The sequence below is a fragment of the Tympanuchus pallidicinctus genome, unplaced genomic scaffold (assembly GCF_026119805.1).
Source record: "Tympanuchus pallidicinctus isolate F22 unplaced genomic scaffold, pur_lepc_1.0 scaffold3, whole genome shotgun sequence".
NCBI lineage: Eukaryota > Metazoa > Chordata > Aves > Galliformes > Phasianidae > Tympanuchus > Tympanuchus pallidicinctus.
Genome location: NW_026294747.1, coordinates 92,006,329 through 92,024,597, shown reverse-complemented (window position 1 = coordinate 92,024,597; position 18,269 = coordinate 92,006,329). Strand labels below are relative to the sequence as shown.

Below are 18,269 nucleotides of genomic sequence, written 5' to 3'. Positions count from 1 at the left end.
GGGAAAGGCACAGCTCTGCAGTGTGTGGGACACAAGCTGTAAATATCAGACTGCACTGTTCTCATGAAACATTTCCTTAAGTTTTCCCCTGAGATTCAAAATATTTAAACCAGACAGTTTGAGTCTCACAATGATTCTGCCACAAAGAAGAGACTTCAGCAGTTCCACAAAACTGATGAAAGTGACTGCCTTATAAATCATTAACTCCACGCAATGTTTCATTAGTACTGAGACGTTTCTGCTGTATGGGAGGTGAGTCATCTCAGTGTGATATGTGCAGCGACCCAGCTTTGTTGGGGTGCAGGACAGCTTGCACCCTGCCAGGAGATGGGGCTTGCTGACTGACAGACGGCAGCCCTTGCAGCAGCCCACCAAAGTCCTTCTCAAGGACCTGGAGAAAAATGAGGCTCGCCTGATTCCCAGGCCACGTAGCTGTGTTAGGTGAAGGGAGCCTACTATCTCCACAGCAAGCTCCTGAAGACACTTGGCCCATGTTAGCCGAGTAAACATGGACAGTTCACTGCTGTTTGAGGTGCAGAACTGTAGTCAGCACTCAAGTGAATGTATGAGAAACTCCTGTGCCTCTAGAGATGCTATTGCTTGGGTATTTCTGAACATACTGCTTGAATCCTTAGGCTGGGACATGTGTTAACATTCAAAGACTACCAGTTTGCCAATGGTAGAGGGGAAGGAAGGAACAGAAACAGAACTGCCTGTTTTCCTGCAAAAATAAGAATAATGGCACTGTTTCTGCCTTTACAAAATAAAACACTACTGAACAGGCTAGAAAAAATAAAGAAAATCATTGCTAGGCAAATGTCTGCATTCAAAGGAGTAGAAAACTGCTATGATGACATTGATTTTTGGAAAGCATTAAGATGGATTGAATTGGTATTTTTGATTCTATACTTGCTGGAAGTTTTACACAGAGGTGCTTTGGAGTGACTGCAGTAAATCCTGGTGCACCGAGGCTTGGTTGCATGGGGTTCTAAGCACCCCTCTGAAACTGCTTGTCGCAATTAAGCTCTTCTGCATTTTCCAAGTGTTTCCCAGCCATGCCAAGACAGTAGTTAGTAAGTGATTGATTTTTCATTTGGCAGTTTGCCATGTAGTCAGTGACAGACACCAGAACTCTTTAACACATTTAATGGGATTTTCCTTCCATTTACACTATCATAAATTACAAAGCATATTTCACTTCACAAAATAAAACCATTTCCAGATCATTTTTATGACAGTATTAAGTAGTACATAACCTACAACGAATAGTCCTGTACAAGTCAGGAGGATCTATAGAAGTATTGGGAACTCAGACTATTTAGCATTTGCTTTGCAATCTGGGTTAATCTATCTAGCCCTTAGTTATTTCTCTAGAAGACAACAAATTTACAATAATACCCTCCACTTTCCTTCATTATCATAGTTACATGTATTTTTTTTTTCAATTTGAATAGAAACATGTGCTCCCTGAAATAATTCAGGAAACTGAGTAACCCACCATATCATACAAACAATCAGGATGAGGGATTATTATATTTTCTTTTGTATTGAAAATTGAGTTTGGTAGTAAAGTATGCTGATTTTCTATACTTGCAGAAACATCTCATGCTGAGCAACAGTTTTAACATTAGGGATAAGTTGCAGTTAGACTATGAACTCTGTAGTCAATGTCTGTGAGGGGAGAAAAATATTAAAATTTGGTAATAATTAAAATTACCGACTTCCACATTTCCATATTCTTGTGTTTTTTTGTCCTCTTTTTAAAAAAACAAAGACAAACAACAAACCATCTGGAACACATTCAAGAGAAATATCCTACATTTTCAGGAGATTTACTGTACACTTATAAATACAGAAACATGACAAAACATAGCTTGATTTTTACAGAAAAACCAAATCCTTCATATTTAATGCAAAAAAGTGCTGACTTTTCAACAAGGCCAGAAAATATCCAGTGTCCCAGCATCACTTAACTTACATATTAATGAAATAATAATTTAAAAAATATCTGGCATGTGAAACTGATACTACCACCAGAACTTTTGAAAATTCTCAATATCATATTTAATATGGGATTAAAAAAAAAAACAAAACAAAAAAGAGAAAATACTGTATGTTTTGAGAAATACAAAATGGTTAAAAGTGTACTACACAGTCTTGGAATGCTAGTGCCTAAATGCAAAGAAACCTAAGGAAAGTTGGAATACACACAAGAAAAAGAAGATTCTCCTTTAAAACATTTGCCATGAAAGAGGTATGTCAGGATAATACTGCATTCGTGGTAATTGTTTTCAATATATCATAGCAAAAATGCAGGAAAGAATTATGTGGAAAACAATCAATGCACCGCATTGATCTGTAGTTTGCTAAAATAAAATGCCATTCTTTCAGCTAGATAAAGTAAAAATATCTTTATAATATAGGTTTTGTTTCACAATTGACATATATAATTATGTCTTATGGAGAGGGAAATGTATAGCTGTATACAAATAATGCTGATTAAGTACCTTTTTGCTTCTCTAGCCATATTAAAATACGTTTTGTGTTTCTTAATAAGTTAACAATAAAATTGCTTGCAGCTTCTCAAAACAAATATACACCCGAGGCAAGGCAAAAGATACAAGGTGAGAGGATTTTTTCTGACCTTTTTTTCCCCCTTCTACAAAGAGGCATATGTCTATGAGACACAGGCTTTCCCTAAACATTTTGGCATCCATCTGCAGCTTTGCAGAAATTGAAGTGCAGCCAAGGAAGTTCTCCTTTATTTAAAAAAAAAAAAAAAATTAAAGAAATGTTGTTTTCCCTTCAAACTAATCATTTTAAAACAAGTGGTTTTGAAGATGTGCCCATATTTGTCTAAAAGAGAACATCTTCATTTTCTATTAAAATTTGCACAATTAGCTTCTGGTACCGCATGTCATTCAGAGTAGCCAAGGTACTGTCCTCTGGAGGTCTCATTAAAGTAGGCCCAAACACTATTCCCAGGTTTTCAGCATTCATAAAATTCTCCTTTTCATGCAAAGTAACCCTAAAATAGAAAAGAAAAGTAAGTAGCTGTTTACTCCCCTGAAGAAAAATACATATTGCATCTTAAACCTCAGCTGTGCTTCACACCAAGCATTGCCCAATAACGGTATTTTTACCATATTATGAGAGTTTTCACTCAATATAGTACCAATTTCCACAGTAACTATTTCCATTGCAAGTACGATGCAATGATGGTTGGGCTGTGTATTTCAGAGCCTTTAAAAACTCCTCCTGCAACTCTTCAGCGATTATTCCATTATTATATACTTTAAGGTATAAGAATTAGTGGAAACTGCTTTTTTGAGAAGCGTAATCATGGTAGAAAATATCACACATGGAGCAGTTCCCCATTCTACAGTAATTACAGTTCTCTGTGTCTTGCTTGGTGTGTGTCATGCTGAGTATGGTCAGCACTTGGGGCCATCCCTGGACATAGTAATTCCCAACTGGATTGCAGCTGGGCAGTGGATGCCTCTCAGGGAGCACAGAGGCTGAATCCAGAAGAGACATTCTGGCCTTCTCATTCACAGGGTCCGTACATGATCAGGTTTTCTGTCTACCACCATCCCTCTGCAGAGAGTGACTATCACTGAAAAACACAGTTTCTCTGTTTTCAGATCAGATATCCACTAGTGTCCCTACTCACAGATGCATCACCACATTCTAACAAATAGGTTAGCTGAGCTTTGCAAGGAGAAAAGGCAAACCAAGCCTGCTTAGCCCCAGACACTGTGCAAGCCCAACACCGCTTTCTACCTGTGCCTGTGTGCAACAGGAATGTTGAACAGCTGTGCTATAACGCATACACTTCACTATACATCTCACTAGCACCCCTGTACAGGTATATGGAGCTTGTTCCCAGCAAGGCCTGAGATGAGCACAGAGATTCAGTTGCACAGCTTCAATGTGGATGGAGCTATATGTGTTTCACCACAGGGGGGACTGCTCATTCTACTCTATTCCCTCCAATTCTAAGTGAAATGTTAACAGAAAGAACATTCCAATACGATTGAAGATAGCAATTAATTAATTGGCTGACAAACTCATTTTTCATTACTGACATGGCCTTCTTAAAAGCTGGCGTGGTTCATCCTGAACCATGTTAATCCTGAACCACCATCCAGGCGAATGTGCTAAAAGGATGGCTGTTTACACATCTCATCTCTGCAGAGTCCCCAGGAGATCCTGCATGCCCAGGTAATGTCTCATCAAAAGAAAAAATTACTCTGTGTAATTGACCTGAACCAACGAAGAAAAGTCTCTGCATAATGGGAACCTGATTAAACATGAAATGCACTTCACACAAGCTCTCTGATGTGATTTTACCTCAGTTGAGCTCTTTTCACTTTGGTATTAATAGTGCAGAATATGCAGATGAAAATCAGAAAATTCTCCAAAGGCAAATAGTTTTACTTCTCCCTTATCCCCTTTTCTGTCATGTCCAAGTAGCATCACTGGCTTAACCAGAGAAGAGTGTTATATATTCTTTAATATATGCAGGCAATATATTCTTAAAGTGAGGCCTGCTTTGAGATGATTGTGTCAGTATCTACTCAGCTTCAGCTTTTAAGCACTTGCAAACAAGACTTTCTGAGGCATGCAAATGCCCAAAGTAGCTAAGTGGTTTTGCTTGAAATTAGTGAGAGTGAGGCATCTTGTCCCTTTGTGTTTAAAAACGAAGGAGATAGGAAATACTTGGAGAGAGCCCATAACTGCTTCTACTAGAAGTATAAAATAGGCCCCACTTGATTCATGGCTTAAAGATGAAGAGAGCAATCAGTGAGAGACAGCTCCTTCCTTTTAGAGCTGTATTACCAGAGGACAGAGACAGAGTGGGAGGTAAGGGGAGGCAGAAGGAAACCGTGATCAAATCACTTGCCACAGAACATCTAACACTTCTCTAAAGTACCTACCATTCTGGTATTTTTTCAGATATAATCTGCCTCAGAGAAATGTGTCAAATCTGAATTAACTCTTCAAAGGCTTGCAATGATTTGCCAGCAGAAGGATCTACACTATATATATACGTAGTTTATAGGCATTTGTGCAAACATAGCTTGTCTGTTTGTTTGTAATGTTGCTGCTGTAGTGGTACTGCTGATACGGAAGCTTTATTGATATTTTCTGTAATACTGGTCTTTCAATGCAGAAAAGTGTTATGCTTTTCAAGAATTATCCTGCATGCCAATTAACTCACTTTTTGAGATGAATCATTAGGTATCTAAGTGTCTCATAGTGAGCAGCAGGGAGTAACATCAACACTTCATGTATTGCTTCTAGTCGTTCATCAGGATTGGAGATTTCTGTAAAACACCAAATAGATTAATGTTAATAGAGCCTTTCATTTGTAAACAGCGGTAATTCAGGAAGCTAAGTTGTCATTATGGAGCCCTTCACAAGCCACTGATTGTGCTTGCAGGGATAAATACCAAACTCATAAACAGGGAGCACAGAAGTAACTTCTCAAAAGAATGGCTTTACAAAGAAATTAGCAACAAAAACCACCCCATAGTCATAAAATTATAGAATCATAGAATGGCCTGCATTGAAAAGAACCATAATGATCATCTAGTTTCAACCCCTCTGCTATGTGCACCAGACCAGGCTGCCCAGAGCCACATCCAGCCTGGCATTGAATGCCTCCAAGGATGGGGCATCCTCAACCTCCTTGGGCAACCTGTTCCAGCGTGACATTACCTTCTCTACAGACTGTAGCTCTAGTTACAGTAGTAGGTACAGTACCTGAGCTTCATTAAATTCTTCATAATACACTGTCTGGAAATGACTTTTTAATAAAATCTCACATAAGGTTCCTTCAAAATTAGCCATCCAAAACAGATGGGAGTGTGGACATGTGCTTCAGACACTGTTCTTGAGTATACTGGACTGTGCTGAAGTTTAGGTAGAGAGACTGAAGTGACGTGGAATTACACAAACAAGGTGAGACTGCTGAACGTATTTAAATACGTTGGAATAAGTGATGCGAGAATGTCAGTGCTTGCTTAAGACTGGCAGTCCCTCTAAAAATCTGATTGGTTTTTACATGTATTTTACATGAAAAATATGAAGTGAGTCAGATTTGTATCTGTTGCATGACTTTTCATAAAAATGGTATCAGGAACATGATATTTTAGAAAATTAAGAATCTTTATGCCCTGCATAAGATTCTGTATTTCACAATAGGAACTGCTTCATCTGAGTATGTGATTTATGAGTTATAAAATAATTTTAAGTATAAAATAATTATAAAATAATTTCTCTGCCTAAGGTGGAAGAGAAGAGCACAAAAGCTGCCTGTGGCTGCAAGGGCAGTGCAAGTTTGGGTGACCAGAAGGCGAACCCAGCATGGTGACACAGACCTCTTGCGTATAGATATATTGCCATTTCAAAATCACTAAAGATACTTTTTAAAGAAGAAAATGTGCTACTTCTTAGGTACCACAGATCTCTACATTCTTTGCTAAGCAGTATTTTTATACTCTACATTTATTGTGGTTTTTTTTTTTGTTGTTGTTTTTTTACTTGCATGATGTTCCTTTTACAATAACAATCAAGCAAAACTTCCGTTTAAGAGTAATATATGGCTGAGAAATGCCCATTTCCAATTTGTTGTCTGTCTTTACTGTGAACAGTGCTATGGATGGGAAACATAATTGAAGAACAGTACAAATTACTGTGCAATACTTACTTGCTGCCTCTATGAACTTGGAATAGGTGTCATAGGTGATCACAGGAATTGGTAAGTCTCTGAAATACAGCTTCAGTGCTCCAGCAATAATGTTTATGTCTGGATAAATACTGGCAGAAATATCAGCCTTGTCACCATCTGGAAGAGAAAGAAGAAATCTTTTTGGAAAACAGTCTAATTCTGACTGAAGCAAGGCAGGACTTAATTCAGATTTACTGTGCCCAACCTGACAAGAAAAAACAACCTGAAAGCATTTGGAAGGCTTAAATGAGAATATATTGCTACCAACTTTACAGTGGATGAATGAGGAATGGCTGTTTCCATATCACTTAGTAAATAATGCATTAGCTGACATCTTTTGGTGAGGCTGGTGATTGCATGAACAGTGTCTGCAGTGTGTCATCTCGCATGGGATGTTTAATGTTGGATGAAAAAGTCATGTTAATAATGTATTTGTTGAATTTGGCCAATTTATTAAATGTCAAAACTAAGCTGTGAGCAGCTTGTCTCGATGTTGTACTTTGTATCCACAGATCAATACCCAGGAGTAGAGCCCCCTACTTTTATTAGCATTTAGGGAAACAAAGGTGTATAAAAATAGCATAAATTTGCAACATCCCCCAGGAGACAAGCAGCAAAAATCAGAGCACACAACCAAATCTTTTGAGTCCTGTACCAATCCATCTATGCTGATTAGCTAGTCAGAAAGCCTTCTTATTTTCCAGATGCCTTCTAATGTCTTCATATCTGAATTATTTATTTGTTGCAAAGATTTGAATTTAAATAGACATGCTATGGCATTTAGCTACAAAATTTATTCCCAAATGTGGATTGCAATTTGTTAAATGAATATGGATAGTTGTAATGGATGAACAGCTAAATTGTTGAATTATGCAACCCTAATGACATACTTTTTTTCCTTTTTTTTTTTCCCTCTATATATTTTAACACAGTTATTCAAAATTCCATTATGGAACACTTTTTAACGTGTGAGTTTAAAATTTCCATTGCTGCAGGTCAGCCCGTGCCCACTACATGGCTTGCAATGAGTGAAATTACAAGTAATACCAGCAAAGCTGAGTGGTTATTATTTCCAAGTTCAAATGTCCATGTCTGTTCTGTACTACCTAGCACTTTAAACTCCTGAGCAATGCGGGTATCTTCCCTCCCTGGAGGAGATGTGCCTATTTCCCTTGCTGGGCCTGGCAGCAGAGGGATAGGACAGGGTAGCAGTCAAACAGATGTCTGGATTTAATACCCAACTTCACTTTGGGCTTCTCTGAGATCAGTTAAACCTTTGAGCTCTTTAAAGTGAGGATAACAGCACTTCACTTGCCAGAGGCAGTGAAAATAAAGCCAGCAGCAACTTGGGACTACCTGATGACTGTGGCCATGCAAGACTGTGCTTGCTGCAGCAGTGGAAGGGAGTCTGCTTGTGTCTGCCAGGAGGTGCAAAGCACAAGCTCAGACTGTTACCACTGAGGAGTTGACGCACTGTAAATCCATTGCCTTGCTTGTCTCACAATTGCTGGTGCTTGTAGACATGCACTGATGTAGACAGATGAGGTGCTATGTTTGATGCACTGCTTCTAAGATGGTGATAAAGGCTTTCACGGCCGAGTAAAACAGTTTATATTGATTGTAGATGTTTTATACAAACCTATGGCATTAATCTTTAAGGCATACGTCCTGCCCAATGTATGCACATAATTCTCATTAAGACTAACAGCCCTACATGTTCTCATCAAGAGGAGATTATACGCTTAAGTGTTTAAAACAAGCAGCCTTTCTTGATGCAGCTGAGCAGTCTGAATACATCCATCAGCATTTAATTTAATACAGCATCAATAACCCCTTGGAGAATGTTTACACTGCCCAAGTCTTTTGTTTAATCCACACGTTCCAGGCCCAGTAGCATTAGTTCTATTAATTGTTGTGTGGAGAGCTCTATTTAATTGATGGACACTGAGCGCTCAAAATGCTGCACTGAAAACAGACACTTTCAAGGAGACAGCAGCTGCATCTGGACAGATATAGCAAAGCAGAAGGTTGCATCTATTATCCAGGTCACTGGTACACTAAATAGAAGTGTTATTTATTTAATACTTTTGCACAGCAGCCCAGCAAACTTCCTTAAAGGGCCACTTCGGCTTGAGGTACTTCAAACTGCAATGTACTTCAAACACACCTCTGTCCACTTACTGTAGGAAAAAGGCATTAATTCCCAAGTAAAACATTTCTCTCTTCAGAGACAAAAATACATCCATTGAAAACACATTGAAGATTTTGTTTTGAGATTTTTGTTAATAATAATAATATGTCTGTCACAAAATACCTCTACTTCTGCTGTGGTTATTTAGGGGAAGGTGGAATTTTTCTTTTCCTTCAGTAGACTCTGGCTTCTTTCTTTTCCTTTCATTTTCAGTCATGGAAGACCTTTTGTTAGGCTACACTTTTCTCTTATCCTCACCTAATTCCTGCATTTGGATTTTTATTCAGGTATGCTTAAAATTCAAAGCGCTACAGATAAAAAAACTGATCCACTGCAGGTAAACCCGTGACATCTATTTTACAGCAGTTCATCTACACCAACAAACTGCAGGAAATACATATATTTGGTACAGTACTTTCTGCATTACCACAGCTGTCTTTTTTTCAGTACAGGAACTTTCCTCAGATCGCTGCAGTGATACTGCATGTGATCACATATGTTAATGCAATCTTTTTTTTTATATTGCGTTGCAAGCCTCTAGTTTGTTTAATCTTTATAGATTTAATCCTACCTCAGACCTGTCACTCCTTTTTCCTTCTTGCTTTGACTTTCAACAGATTTTCTTGCATTATGTTTTTTTAAGACAAGAGAAGCGTTTTTTCCTTTATTTTGATGCCACAGTAGTTTATTAGAAAAGGAAATGGAGTAAGTATTAGATTCTTAAAGCCTCAGCTATGCCCTCTGAATACTGAATTATATTTCTATCCAAGTTCCTTCTCCCTTTTTGTTTTCTTTTTTTCTTGCACAGCCTTTGCCAAGCTAATGTGCTTCTTGGTAACTATTTGGAATTTCAGTGTGACAGGTTTTCAGACACACTGGCAAAGGAGTGTGAGGATGAGCTAGGATGCTTCTGAGTACTCATGTAATATTAAACAGCAAAATATTTTTAGCAAGTGTATTGTACCAGCCAGTCATAGAAACAAGTGGAAGGACAGAACGCATTTATGACAACGGCAGCTCTGTGGGTAAAGCGCACAATGGGAGTTTTATGGCTGTTAAAGTGCCACAGCTCAACAATGCTCACAGAGAGCAACTGTTGTTTTACAGCACCAACATTCACAAGGATAAATAAATCCATATTATTCCTTCCATTCTCATTATGAAAAGCACTGAAATGGAACATTGTCAGTGCCCCAGCAAGCGCAGCCCTCTCTGACAGCAGGAGTATTTACACCACTTTCGCTCTAGAAGGCAGCCTTCATTTAAACAAGATCAGGACCAACTTCTCTCAGTTTTAAAAATAACTGTCACAGCTTTACAGCCAGAATAACATTCTGTGGGATGCCATTCTCTTTCTGAGATATTCAACTTTTCAGTCCTCACTGTAATTCTCTGACAGCAACAAATCAGTGTCCTTTTGACAGCGCTGGGACAGTCGGTCACGGGGAGGGCTGGCTTCTGTCAATTGGCTGCAAATGGAATAACTGGAGAGCGACCCTATGGCCGAGTCAGCCCTTGTGCCTAATCCATACATTATTCTGTCTTCTCTCACCCATGTCTTGATGAAGGAAAGCTGTGAAACCAGAAGGCTTCCTGGCATTATTTGAAGTATGCATCCTGTGTGTTAAAATAAGAGGAATTCTTTCTTGTTTGTTTTCAAAAGCAGTTATCAAGAGCTGTATTTCTAGAGATGCAACAGCACATCATAGCCCGGGGGTGGCTCAGACATAAAAGAAAGGGGAGACATCTGCAGTCATTGAGTGTGACACTCTGTAACAACGGGCACCATGCAGTACCATCCTGTCAATAAATCGCTCAGCTAGCATTTAAAAACTAGCTTAGGTGTTTGCCCCTACTTTTATTAGACGCTCCTTTCAAAACCTTGCTTTCAGATGGTTAGAATGGGACCTCTAAATAGTCAAGCACCTGGCCCTCAGTTCCCTTCCCACCCAGCTCTGACACCTACTGAAGAGATGAGGGATATGTCATGCCCTTGGGATGTTGCGCTCCTTGCTGCTCAGGCTTTGAGGGTGACACAGGGGAGGAGATGCAGAAGAAAGGCGAGGGTCCCTGTCTCTCTAGGCCTGGATCTGACAGGGAAGTCAGCCCTGAGCTGTCAGGTTGGAAATCTTTTGCCAGTGTAACCTTCTGTGAGCTGACAACACCTTCAAGCTGTGCAGCCCACAAGTCAGGCAAAAAAATCTGTTTTTGTTTTCTTTAGAGTGCTTACTACACACACACATGCACACACAGAGACACACACACACCAAAAAAAAAAAAAAAGAGGAAGAAAAATCTCTCTGCTTTCAATCGCAGTTCAGGGAGAAAACATTTTCAGAAGCAGAAAGGAAAGTTTTCAGTATCTGGTTTCAGTAATACTGTAGTCATACATTCCCGTTACAATCTTTTGTCCATTGTTCCTTGCTTTTAGCATTACTCATGGCAACACAGCAATCCTCTCTTTCCTTTCTTATCCCTTTTCCCTCAAGAGATTGTCAAAGGAAAATGAAGACATAGCTTTTTATTAATTTATGCCCAATAGGCTTCCTCATAGTCTGTGTATGCAAACTTGGTCTTTGCTTTCTCTGCTTCTGTGTTTACTCATACTTTTCCCTTTGGAAATCTGACACTGCCCGTGACTTTATTCTTCCTGTTTACAGATGCTGCTTTTTCCAGCAAATCACGCTATATTCCCTGCTGTGGCTCCAATTCTAGTATGTATTGCCACCATATTATGACAGGAATATCAGCAACAGTAACGGAATATTCTGTAAAACTGAGCTGGCTCTGGTGGTTAGAAGCATTTTCAAATGAACAACAGCTACAGCAGCATGCAAGTCACACTCAAACACAAATTTCTGGCTACTCTCTTTAGGCCCATCTCTCCTCAGCCTGTGCTTCCCCACTTGGGTTTTGTTCAGGTTGGCACACGCAGAAGAGAGCTAATACACAGAACAGAAGAATTAGTCAGGCTAGATATACCCAGACAGACAGAATGGGAGCTATGTGACCTGTGACCATTTCCGTAATGCTGCTTAACACAGCAAGTCTGCAATGTGCACCTTGGTATGATAGCAGACATAGCATTTGATATCTCTTTCATCCAAATGATGTCTGATCAACATATGTATGTTCATAACTGCAGCATCCAATACATTTATTGTATAATTTTTAAAAAAATATTTGCATATGGAATGAAAACGATCACTTTGGAAATTCCCACTTACATACCTGGACTTCTTTGCCAATGAAGTCTGCATGGCACACTATCTCCAAATAAAGAAGTATTCAGGCACAGTAAGTGTACTGTATGCCACACCATGAGGGCACCCGTAGACCTTGCTGGCCCTTAGGAGCCTCACCTAGAGCCTGCTCCCACACCTCCTGTCCACAGGGACTGCAGACTTCAGGCTCCAGTTCCTGCCTGAGCAACTCTTCACTTGTCTCCAGCTGTACCATGGCCATGCCAGTGCCTGGTCATTCACCCTGCTGATCTGTGCCCCAACCTGCAGGTTGACTGCCTGGCTTGAGCTGGACCTGCCTTGTCCCCATGGATGACTCAGGTTGTGTCTGACCCTGGTTACTATCACTGGAGCTGATCCTGATCTTGAATCATGGACTCACTGCTCAACCATGCTACCAGGAAGGTGCCCAGAGATGGGGCTTGAGGTGAACCTCAGCTGTTCTCCTGTCCCCCACCCTCATCTGTTGCTGTCTGAGGTAGTGGGACAGGACCTGTGAGGTCCTGACCTACTGAACCACTGCATGCAATGACTGTTCATGACCAGGACCGAAGAAATCAGCCAAATCAATTAATTACAGCTACACGGGTAATCATGGTTAAGAGGCAGTGTTTCAGTTAATACAATTTTTCAATAAGCTGTACAACTCATCTCTTTCATGCTCCTTTCATCTGCAGTGCAGACACAGAAATGGCAATCATACACATGGTGGTGTGCTGCTTCCTGCAAGGCTGCATTCAGAATGACTGTTCAGTAGCAGTTCCTGCTTCTTGAGCTCATAAACAGATTACCATAATAGAAAGCAGGGAGTATGCTAAAGATAGGGCCAAGAACTTTTCCCTGGCAAAAGGCTTATGCTTGAACTAGGTTGTGCTGCTAGGCTGAGCACTCACCCAATAGCCTGAGCACTTAGCCTTCTCTGTACCATAATTTATTGAGTGTTTAGTTAATCTTTCCAGCTAGGAAATACATTTTCGTCTTATGAAAAGTACGGCAAAAAATGGCTGCTTACTGTACTGTACTTCTGCTTTCGTGCCAATTTCATTATTGTGAAACTCATGCAAACACAAAAGAACGGAGAAGTTCTCAACTGGAAACTTTAAACAAAACACTGTACAAAATTTAAAAATGTTGTACCTCGATCAAAGGCCATTTTCACATCTTCAATGTGCTCAGTGAAGCCTGAGACTCTGTAGAGGCCCTCCGACTTCAAACCTGAAACAAAAACTTCTCGGTTAACTTTGCTTCAATAATCACTAGGTTAAAAAGCAGCAGGCTTAAAAACAACAAAGCAAAAGCAGTGGTGGGGCTGATAAATACAGCAAAATATTGTGATGTGAAAATCTGGAGCATTTAAGGAAAAATAAAGGCATTTTAAAATATTTTTTTAACAGGGTTAAAAACTTTAAGAACTTATTTTTTCTGATTTTGTAACAGTCAGAAAATAACAGCAGATACACAGCAGGTAATGCTAGAAGAAAATCATAGAATCATAGAATCACAGAATAGCCTGGGTTGAAAAGGGCCACAGTGCTCATCTAGTTTCAACCCCCCGGCTATGTGCAGGGTCACCAACCACCAGACAAGGCTGCCCAGAGCCACATCCAGCCTGGCCTTGAATGCCTCTGGGGATGGGGCATCCACAACCTCCTTGGGCAACCTGTTCAGTGCGTCACCACTCTCTGTGTCAAAAACTTCCTCCTAATATCTACCCTAAACCTCCCTCCCCTGTCTCAGTTTAAAACCATTCTCCCTTGTCCTATCATTGTCCTATCAAATATTGCACATCACTAATGGCAGGATGTTATTGCCATGATTTACACTTTCTATATTGGAGATTTTCCTGTATTTGTCCGTAATTAATGAAGGCCTTCTTTGCTTTTACCATTTGCTTAGTAATAAATAACAATGAAAGTAAGAGACTGCCTTTGCCTTTGAGCACATTTGTTCCCAGTTTTGCTGTCAACCTACACTTAAACAAAGCTGATGTATGTGATGGATGCTATTCTCCATGTCACTATATCCCTTCTGCAGTTCTTCCAGCACAACAGACCTGCTTTATGCCCCCCCACCTTTACTCCAAGGCAAAGTGAAATGAAGGACAGCTCAGCAAAGCAGATACAACTAACCAAGTACAGTTACACTGATGTTACTTATTTTAACCTTAGAGCTCCTTATTCCATCTATGCACTGTGCTAACCTACCTATAGGACTCAAATCACTTTGTTTTCCTAAGAAAAAAATCAGCATTGTAAAACAAAAATGACATTCTACAACAATTATGGAAAGATACGTAAAGATGTTTAAAAAAAGGAATGCATAGCAGATTTTCTATTAATCAATAAATGTACAAGTGATTATATCTCAAATGCAGTGTAGCTGACTGTTGTATCATCTCAGTAAAGCTCTTCTGTCTTACTCCAAGCTATTCTATTTGTCCCTGCAATGATGATATAATCCTGGTAGAGCTTTACAGAGCAGTGCAGGGGATTTACTTGTAAATCTTTCATTCATTTCAGGAGATGATGCGTGGCTTTGAAATCCCTATGGCTAGTATCAGTGTGTTGCTATGCAGATTACTGTGATGCCATGAACTCAACATTATGAGATTTCTGTGCTAAAGCTGTGACTGACAGGGAAATTTGGCTTATTGGGCAGCACAGCACACACAGTTGCTATCCAAAACAAAACTACGTGACCCTTCCTGTCTCTTGTAGATGTGCTGGGGGAGAGATACTATTTTTTTCAATCTGGCATGCATCTCTGAGTAGTGAAAACCTGTCTGAAGCTGGATGGGCTGTGATGGGCTGCTTGAGCCTTGGAATCCATCAGTCAGCAGGTTAATGTCATGCAAATATTCCTCATCTGAGCAGTTTGCAAGATACTACAAAATGCTACAGTCTGGGACTTCATTTGCCTGAGACATTTCCAGCCATTTGAGTGTTCTTGCCCAGAATGCCATCAGCGGTTATTAATAATGGGTTTGATTTAAACTCTGAAGCTTGAAGTGTCTGTAGGTATGCTAAAACAAAATGATGAAAAAAGACACGTAAACATGAACTTAAAGTTCACTTTAAAGTTCACCCCTTTCAAAAGTGTAACATAATACCTGTTTTGACATGTTTTCAGAAAGCATTTCAGTAAATTGCATTATGAAATGTCATTATTTAATTTTACCAGCTAATGCAAAGCAACATATCACCTATGCTCAAAAAAAAAAGCCCTTCTCAAATCCTGTCCTCATGGTACAAGAACATACTACTCTCTTAACATGTAATTCAAGTCATTGTCATTTTATCACTCCTGCTGCTTTGGAAGCACACAAACCTCTTGCTTCAATCTCTCGGATGCAGGAATCCACCACCATCGGCCTCTGGGTATTGTGGGCTTTCACCAGTGTGGTCAGATCACAGCAGTAGACACGCTTTATCCTCTTGAGGTCGGGCTGACAGTCGTTGGGCACGTACTTGGAGCACTGTTTGTGTACGTTCAACCCACAGTCTGGAAACAAAGTTAGCCAGGTTCACTAATTCATACCATGCTGAGAGGTTTTGTCTAACAATTTATTTCCTTAACACAACCAAGAGGCATAACTTCCCCATAGAAAAGGTCTGTTGTTTCTACATTACTCTCTCTGACTTTGCTGGCCTCTCAATGTACAACACTGACAGGACTCAGTGACAGTTCACTGTGCTGCAGAATTACCAAAGACAAAAAGGATGAGCACAAAAATCTCCTATGAAAAACTTCTGCTGGGGAAAGTGAACCTGAGCACCACTGCTAAAAAGACTGCAAGAGCTCTGAGTGTTCCTCACCTCTCAGCCTGGTGGGGACAGCCCCTCTTAAGGCTGGGTCAGTTCACTGCTGTCAGTTCAATTCCTCTCCCCTCCCAAAGCCCTGCTGCACAGCATTTTGAATTGTTCTGCTCAACAGTTTCAGCCTCACTGTCACTTTCCTGGTGGCCAGAGTGACCCCCCTGTTTAGTCTACGGGTCAGTTTGAGCATATGAAATGCCATGAAAGGCACAATGTAAACGAGAGCGATTTGTGTTACAGATTGTTCTTATAAGGGGTATCTTATTCCAAAATCAACTCTAGGTTGCACTGGTGAGTTTCTGCTAACTTAAGATACTCCTTGATCACCACAAATTGAATTTTTCTAATAGATTCAAGCACTCAGCCAATTGAATTTATAAGCCTCAATAAGGCAAACACCACCGTGAGTTACATTATCTCACAGAAATGTGATTCTTGTTTTAATGCTTTCCCAGTCATGCCTATCACCCAGTGCCTTTTGGATACTTCCAGTGTCATCACTAGCAAGTTGCTTACTGTTTTTTCCTGCTGGCTTACTGCCCAAACTATTCAAAATACAAATGTGTCTCTACTGCTTGAAACACATTGCAGTATTATTCTTCATAAAATATTAATCAAGGAAAATCAGATCATCACTATAAACGCACTGACACATTTAATGGAATTGGTGGGCTCTTCTATGTTTCTTCATACAGTTGTTGCTGCACAATGAATTACTGTTGTGTGAAATTCAAGCACATCAGAGCAGCTGCTGTTAGGATCCTGTCTTTCAGTGCTGTTCTTCAAGTATGTGAAGTTAAGTCCAAATGCATATGTCTAAGAGTTAATGTTGGTAATTTAATGAGGGAGAGTATTATGTTTCATACTGGATAAATAAACCTTTTCATTAATTCAGTATTTTATATGTGAACAAGCACAGCTCTGTGCTTGTCAGTTTTTGAACACTTGTGTTTAAGATCATATTGGTTTAAAAGCAAACTACTATTCATTTTCCTTATCTTATACTTTCCATATTCTTTCTGTTACCATTATTCATCTAGAGGCAGAAAAGACATAACAGTAACTTTGCATTCCTGGAAGCTATTTTAATCGTTCAAGCTGCTGTCTAAATTCTATGTTACAATCACCTCCTCTCGACTTGAAAGGCAGAGGTCAGGGCGAGTGTGTTTGGTGCCAGCCTGAGTTCAGCAACACCCTGGGGTCAGGTCAGAGAGAGTTATGGCAGAACTGTGTTATAGAATGGTTTGGACTGGAAAGGACCTTAAAGATATTCATATTCATATTCATCTGAGACATGGAAGACATTGGAGATCTGTGGAAATAAGTTATGAAATCCCATTTGCCACACACCAAATACAATTTCACTTGCTGAATCCTAAAGATCGTGATTCAGTGATTATTGTATTTTTCCAGCATGATTATTTTTCACAAGAGAGCAAATTTAAAGTAATTAAAATGCTATTAAAATGCTAATACACTTATAGAGGCATCAGGAAATGAATCCTTCTGGGAAAATGAAGTCATATTATTTGTTTTCCCTTGAGGTGGGCTATTTAGGGCTTGCAGCAATGCATGGTATTTTTACAGGAAACAGGTGATGATTTTTTTGCAGACAAGGGCACTTTTCAACTACTGGTGGCAAAAAAGACAAATTATGAAGCCTGGCTGCTGGCTGGCTATGCTGTTTCCAGAGCTTGTTTCTTAAGATGTAAAAACAGTCAAATGAAAACTTATTGAAATCACAAAGGCCAATTCTTAATGTATACACCAAACCATGTGTGTCCCCAAGGCACTGCTGAATGGATGCAATTTTCAGTACGGAAGAGCTTATGGATTCCTTCCATTCTAGCCAGTGTGGTAAAACAAACAGGAAAAAATGCTGTGTTTGAGCAGCTAGGATTGTTTTTCGAAAAGAAAACACATTAAGGCTTTCCTTACAGAATATCTGTTATGGTAATTGAAAAACCTGTAGTTCCACTTCTGTTAGTTCTTCACATGGAATCACAGAATGGTTTGGGTTGGAAGAGACCTTTAATATCATCTAGTTCCAACCCTCTTCTATAGGCAGGGACATCTCCCTCTAGACCAGGTTCTTCAAAGCCTCATCCAGCATTCACATCCTTTCTGGGCTTACTGCAGTTTCTCACCACCCTTAGAGTAAATAATTTCTTCCTAATATCTAGTCTAAGTTACCCTCTTACAGTTTAAAGCCATTTCCCCTTGTCCTCGTTGCTGCATGCCTTTATAAAAAGCCCCTCCCCAGCTTTCCTGTAGGCCCCCTTCAG

At 39.7% G+C, this 18,269-nt stretch overlaps 1 protein-coding gene across 1 annotated transcript in view; it reads right to left on the bottom strand.

Moving 5' to 3' along the window:
• Positions 1-1,129: 1,129 nt before the first annotated feature.
• The window catches only part of CHN2 (chimerin 2), a 165,984-nt gene continuing 148,844 nt past the window's right edge, over positions 1,130-18,269 (bottom strand). The window contains exons 9-13 of the mRNA XM_052693233.1: positions 15,497-15,670; positions 13,307-13,384; positions 6,716-6,853; positions 5,225-5,330; positions 1,130-3,028 (exon numbers count right to left, since the gene is read on the bottom strand). Of these exons, the coding sequence (XP_052549193.1) occupies positions 2,857-3,028; positions 5,225-5,330; positions 6,716-6,853; positions 13,307-13,384; positions 15,497-15,670 (668 nt within the window). The 3' untranslated portion in view covers positions 1,130-2,856. The remainder of the gene's footprint in view (positions 3,029-5,224; positions 5,331-6,715; positions 6,854-13,306; positions 13,385-15,496; positions 15,671-18,269) is intronic.